Source organism: Hibiscus syriacus, unplaced genomic scaffold (assembly GCF_006381635.1).
Source record: "Hibiscus syriacus cultivar Baekdansim isolate YM2019G1 unplaced genomic scaffold, ASM638163v2 tig00110722_pilon, whole genome shotgun sequence".
Taxonomy (NCBI): Eukaryota; Viridiplantae; Streptophyta; class Magnoliopsida; order Malvales; family Malvaceae; genus Hibiscus; species Hibiscus syriacus.
In genome coordinates this window covers 65,234-74,188 of record NW_024062840.1, presented here as the reverse complement: position 1 = coordinate 74,188, position 8,955 = coordinate 65,234, and the positions used below count along the sequence as shown (strand labels likewise).

Below are 8,955 nucleotides of genomic sequence, written 5' to 3'. Positions count from 1 at the left end.
TCAATTATATACGCTATTTGTGCTACTATAAATATCTAATAGTACCATTGTAAATATTTAGTATAACCATTTCCCCAGCATTAGGGGTGTATTAGGTTCAGTTCGGTTCAATTTTTTATTAAAAATTGAATCGAACCAAAATAAACGATTTTCTAAAATTTAAATCAAAATCGAATAATTAAAAAATCGAATTATGTGAAACCGATATTTTTAGTTCAGTTTGGTAAATCGGTTTTTCATAAACCAAGAACATATAGTGTGGGATCCCATCTCAGAGACAAAGAGCAGAGTCAGCAAATTGGAACGAGAGCCACTTTACACAGTTCATCTAGCTGAAAGCGGGAAGACAACATGGGACCTACTTAATTGAAAATTAACCTGTCAGTAGATTCTCATGTAGACCTCTAAATGAATTAAACGTTCAGCGAACCGTTCATGAACAGTACGGAGGGAAGTTCATTTATGTGCGTTTATTTATTAAATGAACGAACATGAACAAGATTTTGTGTTCTTTTAATTAAATGAACTAACATGAACATAGGTCTCGTTCGTTCATTTACGTTCATGAACGTTCGCTTATGTTCGTTTGGTTATGTTCGTTTATGTTCGTTTATATTCGTTCGATTATGTTCGTTTATGTTCATTCATTTATGTTTAACCCAATCTTCTTAAATCAATTTTGGTGACCAATTTGTAAGTATCTTAAAAATATTAATTAATCTGATATTCTGATGACCAACTCCATAATTAACTCAATTTTATTTGAAAAACCCAACAATATTAACATGGTTTAGCTCTTTTTGAACGATCCATAAGCTGCATACCTAGCACCGTCAACATCCACTGCGCCGGAACCCTATGTGACTGCGCCACCAGCTGGTTATCCGATGAGTAAAGAGGAGTCCCAGAAACCGATTGTTTTCGAAACCAATTCCAAAGGTAATGGATTCCAGAAGGGATGTTAAGTATTAAGCACCGTTTCTTCTACTCAAATAATCTTCTTTTCTTTCATATATAATGGAGTATTCGAATTTACAAGTAAATAGTGATCAACCAGCAACTCAAGTCAGCTTATTTTGAACTCAAGAACCCAATAATGGTGAGGCCTTATTCCATAGGTTGAGAAGTTCTTTAACGCGTTTCATCAAACAAATTTTGTGCGCCATCCGGATATGGAAGTTTAGCCAACCGAGAAAGAATAGTTTTTGATGTATGAGTTGGTGTGAACAATAAACCAACCTACATCTCTCATCTCCCAATTTTCAACTTCTACATAGCACGAAGCTAAGGACATGTTTGTTTGATCCCCAAGGAATAAGGTCGACAATCACATGAAACACAATCTGTGTTCATCTCGACTGTTGTTGAAGGAGAGAGGAAGAAAGAAAATGGAGGAACATTATGCAATCCCACATCAGTTGCAAACAAGCAGCTCGGGGTTGGTAACTTATATAAAAGAAGATGGGGAGAATAGGTTTAAGCATCTTTGCGCTTGGGGCAATGTCGAGCTTGAATCGAGCTAGAATCGAGCTTAGAATCGAGCTTCAATCAAGCTCGAGTCTCGAGTTTTAATCGAGCTCTTCATTTTTTTTAGTTCTAGCCTTTTCGAGTTCGTATCGAGTTTCAATATTATATTTCGAGTCGAGCTTGATAATTTTAAGCTAGCGAGTTTTCGAGTCGAGTCGAGCTGACTTTGAAAGTTTTCGAGTTCGAGTCGAGCTCAACAATACTCGAGCTCGACTCGGCTCGTTTACACCCCTAGGTAGGGTCTCCAATGTTTATGTTCGTGTTCGTTTATGTGTGTGTTTGTTTATATTCGTTTATTTATTAAATAAACGAACATGAACAAGTTATTTTCCTTAATAAACGAACATAAACAAAAAAAAAATTGTTCGTTTATGTTCGTATTCGTTTATGTTCGTTTATTTATTAAATGAACGAACATGAACATACATTCGTTCGTGTGCGTTCGATTCGTTTACATGCCTATTGCCATGAAGTCCCCACACTTTATGTTAAAAAACAAATTAAATTACGTACCTTTTCTTTTCTACTTTGAACAAAATTAAATGCCCCCAACAGTTTACTTTCTATTAATAATTGGGTTATGCCTTATGGGAATTGGGTAGGGTAATCGGATATTCGGTTTAATACGGGTCAAATGGGTTTCATATGAAAAACTCGAATCGAACCGAATCAATTGCGGTTCATTCTTTAATCCACCTGAAATCGAACCGTTTAGAGGTAAACCCGAACCGAACCGAATCGTTTTACTCGATTCGTGTCGGTTTTTCGGTTTTTTCGATTTCGTTGCTTAGTCCTATCTAACATTAGATAACTTGAATGTCGGGCAAAAATAGAAAAATGTGATGAAAATATTTAATTCGTATTTTATAATTTGAACTTAACTTGAAAATTTTCAAGTCGAGTAGAGTTTAAGAAGTTTGAGTCAAGTTATTTGAGTTTCTATGCTAATTTTATTATAATTATTTATAGTATTATGGTAAAAATTGATTCAATAGCGAAGCCACGACTTGGCGAGGGTGTGTACGTGCTCACCCTGAAATCAAAATTTTATTCAATTAATTACTTATTTTACTCACGTTGCCCACCTTGAAATTTTTGGTGTCCACCCTTAAATCTGAGTTTTTTTCGATTACTTACTTATTTTACGAACAATGCTCACCTTGAAATTTTATTTGTACCTATCAAATTTAAAAGTTTTATGTTGTTAACATATGTTTTCCTACCCATAAAATATTTCTGGATTCGCCACTAGATTGATTCAAATTTTTTGACATTCTCTAATCATAATATATATATATATATATATATATATATATATATATTTCATATTTGTTCACGTTATAATATTATTTAATATATCAAATACAATATAAAAATATAAAATATATTCATAATATTATTTTTTTATTTTTAGGGTAAAATATTGATGAGAGTATAAAAAACTCGATGAATTGATTGAAGAAAATTTTTGCAAACAACTGCAGCTAAAAAATCAAATTGAGCAAAATGCAATGTTAAGGGTCTAAATAAAAAACAGAGAACATTTTTAGTAAAAAAATGAATTGAAGTTACATCTGTATTTTATATTGGTATATAAACATGTAGTTCAAATTTGATAAAAACAAACTTAAAATAAAGGATTGATTGAAGAAATAAGAAAATTATGAAATAAATGAGGGATTAAATTGAAAAATAAAAAAAATATTATCAAAAAGAGGAATAGAAAGTACATATGTATTATACGATAATTTAGGAGCATATTACTCAATTTTGGTTAAAAATAGATTTAAAATGGAGGATAAATTGAAAGAATAATGAAATTAAAGACTAAATCATAAAATTATCAAAATATATAATCAAATTTTTAATTTTTTTGAATAATTTAAATTTTTTAAATTTTAACTTAATTGGAACTCAAAATCTGAATTAATAATTTAAATAACTCAAATAATTCGAATAACTCAACTTAAATAACTATAAATTAAAAAAATCAATTTTACAAATGAATGAGTGTAGTTATTTTCGTTTTCTGTTCTTATTTTATTACTTCGAAAAAATCATGAAAACGGACGGTGTTTAATGGCTGTGATCACGTGACCGATGTCTGCTTGTGAAATGACAGCCACCCAATCATTAATTTACCCGGTTTCTGTAAATAACAAATATAGCCATTACTTTATTCCCATAACACCCTTAGCTCCTTTCCATATCTGAAACAGATCAATTCTTCGAAGGGTGGGTCTCGTAATTTTACGACAACAATAATGTCAAATTCATTTCCCAAAGTCCCATCAATTTCAGATCTCCCACTCGCCCACCTTAAAAACTGCCAGTACATTCTCCCATTTGTAATCTCAGTGAAATCGCCACAACAATACTAATGGCGGCGATCGGTGCTTTCAGGTTGCCTTCTTCTGCTACTTCAAATGCTTCTTCTATTTGCTCCGGCCATAAATCCCCCGTTCCTCAGAGCTTGTCATTCTCGGCTTCCACTCTTTCCGGTGATAAGCTCGTTTCAAAACAGACTGTCGGTTCCCGCGGAACGAGAAGAACTCCGTCAATCGTTTCACCGAAAGCGGTTTCAGATTCCAAGAACTCACAGACGTGCCTTGACCCCGATGCTAGTCGAGTAAGTTTCAGCTTATCACTGAATCATTTTTGTCTGATTAGGAAACGAGAAAGAAAGACAGAATCCGAAACGTCTCTTGATCGATTAAATAACTGAAAATATCCTGAATGGATTTATATTTTTTGGTTTGAAATTGGAAATTTGAATGTTTTTGGCAGAGTGTTTTGGGGATTATTTTGGGAGGTGGAGCAGGGACGAGGCTTTACCCACTAACAAAGAAGAGAGCTAAGCCGGCTGTTCCATTAGGAGCAAATTATAGGCTAATCGATATTCCTGTTAGTAATTGCTTGAACAGTAACATATCCAAAATCTACGTTCTGACTCAATTCAACTCTGCTTCTCTGAACCGTCACCTTTCCCGCGCATATGCTAGTAACATGGGTGGTTACAAGAACGAAGGGTTCGTCGAGGTTCTTGCTGCTCAGCAGAGTCCGGAAAACCCGAACTGGTTCCAGGTTAGTTGCTACTGAAATGGGTTTTAATCTCTTTCTGGAATTTTGGATATTGTTTGTAGAAAATTGTGATTGAATGTACAGGGGACAGCGGATGCGGTGAGGCAATATTTGTGGTTGTTTGAAGAGCATAATGTTTTGGAATTCTTGGTTCTTGCCGGAGACCATTTATACAGAATGGACTATGAAAGGTTCATTCAGGCGCACAGAGAGACTGATGCTGATATTACTGTAGCTGCATTACCGATGGATGAACAACGTGCTACTGCTTTTGGTCTGATGAAGATCGATGAAGAAGGACGTATTATTGAATTCGCCGAGAAACCCAAGGGCGACCAACTAAAAGCTATGAAGGTATCCTCCTTCAGATGTGATTCTCAAATGATGTGGTGAAGTTATTGTTTTTCTGGTTCGGGTTTTGATTTTTATGCAATTGTTTTAGGTTGATACGACAATTTTAGGACTTGATGATGAAAGAGCAAAAGAAAGGCCATACATTGCTAGTATGGGCATTTATGTTGTCAGTAAAGATGTGATGTTGAATATCCTTCGAGACACGTTTCCGGGTGCCAATGATTTTGGAAGTGAAGTCATTCCAGGTGCTACTTCAATTGGATTGAGGGTAGATTTCTTTTCATATATCCCTCCATCTGAATGGCTGTTACAATCATCATCGAGGTGATCAGTATCCTTGAAGTTTGTAATGTATGCATGCATGATTGACGCTTCAGTGCTTTTGCTTGATGGAGTTCGTTTATGCTGTCACGTTTATTTTTCTCTTCACATCAAAATTACGAATCCTGGAGGTGTAATTGCTTGTTAACCTATTTAGGTACAAGCTTACTTGTATGACGGCTACTGGGAGGACATTGGTACCATTGAGGCGTTTTACAATGCAAATCTGGGAATTACCAAAAAGCCAATTCCGGATTTCACGTATTTTTAGTTCATAAATGCATTATTATTTAACTAGCTTGGTTATAACTTAAAAATCTAACTACTGTTATGGCTTTGAACTTCAGCTTCTATGACCGTTCGTCTCCGATCTACACCCAGCCTCGGTATTTGCCACCATCCAAAATGCTTGATGCTGATGTTACGGATAGTGTTATTGGTGAGGGCTGTGTTATTAAGGTGAGGTCCCCGGGGCTAGGTTGATAGTTTGCTTAGTTTTTCTGGGTGGAGATGGATTCTAATATTCACAGGCTAAATGGAAACTAGAAAAACTTTGAGTTAATCCTCTGCATATTTTGGTTAATTGCAGAACTGCAAAATTCACCATTCTGTCGTTGGTCTTCGATCTTGCATTTCCGAGGGTGCAATCATAGAAGATACCTTACTGATGGGAGCAGATTATTATGAGGTAGTGTAACCTGGGAATTATCAGCTCTCATTTTCTTTTTCTTTTTTTAAACATATCATTTTCATCCGTGTGTCACCATCCGTAATCTGAATTTCCTCATTGTCTTCCTCCAGACTGATGCAGACCGGAGGTTTTTATACGCAAAGGGCAGTGTTCCAATTGGTATCGGAAAGAACTCGCATATCAAGAGAGCCATTATTGACAAGAATGCTCGAATTGGAGACAATGTGAAGGTTGGTCATTATTTAATCTGTTAATTTACCATGATTTATTTAAAACCCTAGTTAGATGTTAAACTAAGAATGTGGGGGCGTATTTGCAGATCATCAACAGTGACAACGTGCAAGAAACTGCAAGGGAAACAGATGGATATTTCATTAAGAGTGGGATTGTGACAGTCATCAAGGATGCCATGATTCCTAGTGGAACTGTAATCTGATTGCAAAGCAGGGGTAGTGTTGTTTGGGAAAGTGATCCAATACCAAACTACTCCCACTTGACCCCTCACGTTGAATGCCTTTCTCTTCTAATATGATGTAATATAATATATGAAATCATGAGACATGAAATAATGTCGTAAAGGTCATGTTGAGCTTAAATAAAGACTATTGTCAATCATTGTTTGCCATGTCAATATTTTATTTACCAATAAATTGTGTTACATGTGAAAACAATAAATAAAGCGATAAATAGTTCCTGTTATGTAGTACGCTAAGATAATCATTTACATTGTAATAGTACGAGTCTCCTTAATTTTCTCGTTGTTCAAAATGGAGGTATTGAAGATGAGATTTCTGTTAAGAAGAATGGATTTGAGGAGTAGATTGTATTTAAACATTTGTAGATATACGATTAAGAATTTGAAATAAATAAATCCAGTAAATACACGGTTATAATTTACAATGAAATAGTATTAACGAGTTAGTCTCATAAATATATTGTTGTCATACACGAACACACAAGGAAAGGACAAAAATTTTAAAATAAACTCATATTAAAAGTCTATTTTATTATTTTAAACAATTAATTATGTATTTTATTAATAAATCATAGAAAATTAATTAATTTTATTAAATATATTATTTTGTTAAAAAACATCTTAAATGTAATTAAGAAAAAATAAATAAAAAATGAATATGTATATAATATAGTGTTTAATTTTGAACAGTAAATAAAAAGATAAAGAATGATGTATTATTTTATTTTTAGATTAAGATTAAAAAGATTAAAAATTGAAGAATATTTGATAAATTAAATAGTAAAATTAAAAAAAATAATTGAATTTAATTTACTATTGAATGAATTAATGATAGTTATAAAAGAAAATAAAATTTTAAACCTTTAACATAAAAGTGGAAAACGGAACCACGAGTAATAACTCAGGACACTTTTCCTAGTAGTTGACTCTATCAACAGTTTATTAGTTCAATCAACTTAGGTGTTCTTATTAATTTGTGTATCTAGAAAATTTATGCTAGGAGATTCACACACTAAAGTCAAGCGTGTAAAGTGGGTCGGTCTAAATTAGTTAAGGTCGTAAAGTTTTGGAACTCAAAGGGCAACCAAAAAAAATTAAGTGTTCTTAAAATGGAAAGGGTGATTAGTTTCGGAAAGATTAAAAATAATGTTGATGATGAGATTATTTATTGTAGTAGTGAAATTAGGAATGACAGTGTGATATGTATTTGGATTCAAAGATTCTTATGACAATAAGAACAAACGGAAAATGACTTTTAAAAACGTTAAATTAAAAGTTGCAATATATAGAAGTGTAAATCATTTCAATCTTATAAAATTATTAAATTGTATTAAATTATTTAATAAAATAATAGTATTGATTGATTCTTATCTTGATTTACATGATTAGTGTCGCAACGGCCATTCGGGTGATCATGGGTTCGCGCTTCGATTTGGCTTTGTGATGGAGTCACCACCGGTTGTTTCGAATGCGATAGATTAGACACTTTGATTTCCCTCCTTACCGGATCTGTGTTTTACCAGAGTGTAGTCACTCATTTTAATACGGAGTTTATTTAGTATATATATAATAATGTAATGTAAATTTTGAAAATATTTGTTAAAAACATATAATATATAGTTTTTAGAAAAAGTTTTTGAAAGCATATAATATATAGTTTTTTAAAATTCAGTTTTTGAAAATATATAATATGGTTTTGAAAATAAGTTTTTGAAAACATATATTATATAGTTTTAAAAACATATTTTTGAAAACGTATAATATACATAGTTTTAAAAACGATTTTTGAAAACAAATATAATATAATTTTGAAAATATATATATATATATATATATATATATATATAGTTTTTCAAAACGATTTTTTGAAACATATATAATATATAATTTTTGAAAACATAATATTATATAGTTTTTATTATATATTATTTATATTATTATTTATTTATTTAATTTCATTTTTTTACAGGTCCAAAAAGTTCAAGGTCCAAATCAAAGTCCAGGCCCAACAAAGGTAGAGGGGGTCCAATCGGGTAGCATGACCCAGCAAAACCCGGCAAGGCCCAACTGAAATGGAGTGAGCCCAACAGTCTGAAGTCCAAGCCGCCTGACCCAACAAGATAGGATTTTGCCATAAGCTAAAGGTGTCGCAACACCAAAGCCACAGGATCGACCAAGTAATCAATTGCCCATACTGAAAGGTATGTAGGGTTACAAAAACTTAGGAAGAATATACCAACGCGCGTCGCCAACCACAAGGCCAAGGGCTATGCAACAACCGACCAAGATCTCCGCCCGAGATTTTCGGCCACAAAATAATCAACACCGAAGGAAAAACCAAAAAATTGGCCATGCAAAAGAATTAGGCCAGATTCAAGACTGAACCATCCCAAATCTCTCGGCCAACAACCCCAATAACCCAAGTAAATCGTGAATGGGGAGAATGTCCCCCGAAGTAGCCGGAAATAGACCCGACGAGGGCTGTATAAAAACCTGCACAGCCGAG

At 33.4% G+C, this 8,955-nt stretch overlaps 1 protein-coding gene across 1 annotated transcript; it reads left to right on the top strand.

Annotated features, from left to right (window-relative positions):
• The first annotated feature begins 3,892 nt into the window (after window positions 1-3,892).
• LOC120139111 (glucose-1-phosphate adenylyltransferase small subunit, chloroplastic/amyloplastic) lies at window positions 3,893-6,605 on the top strand. Its single transcript, XM_039154440.1, has 9 exons — window positions 3,893-4,156; window positions 4,315-4,611; window positions 4,693-4,962; window positions 5,051-5,230; window positions 5,441-5,544; window positions 5,631-5,742; window positions 5,873-5,971; window positions 6,085-6,204; window positions 6,294-6,605. The coding sequence occupies exons 1-9, from the start codon at window positions 3,908-3,910 to the stop codon at window positions 6,408-6,410; spliced, it is 1,548 nt and encodes a 515-aa protein (XP_039010371.1). The 5' UTR covers window positions 3,893-3,907; the 3' UTR covers window positions 6,411-6,605.
• The last annotated feature ends 2,350 nt before the right edge of the window (window positions 6,606-8,955 follow it).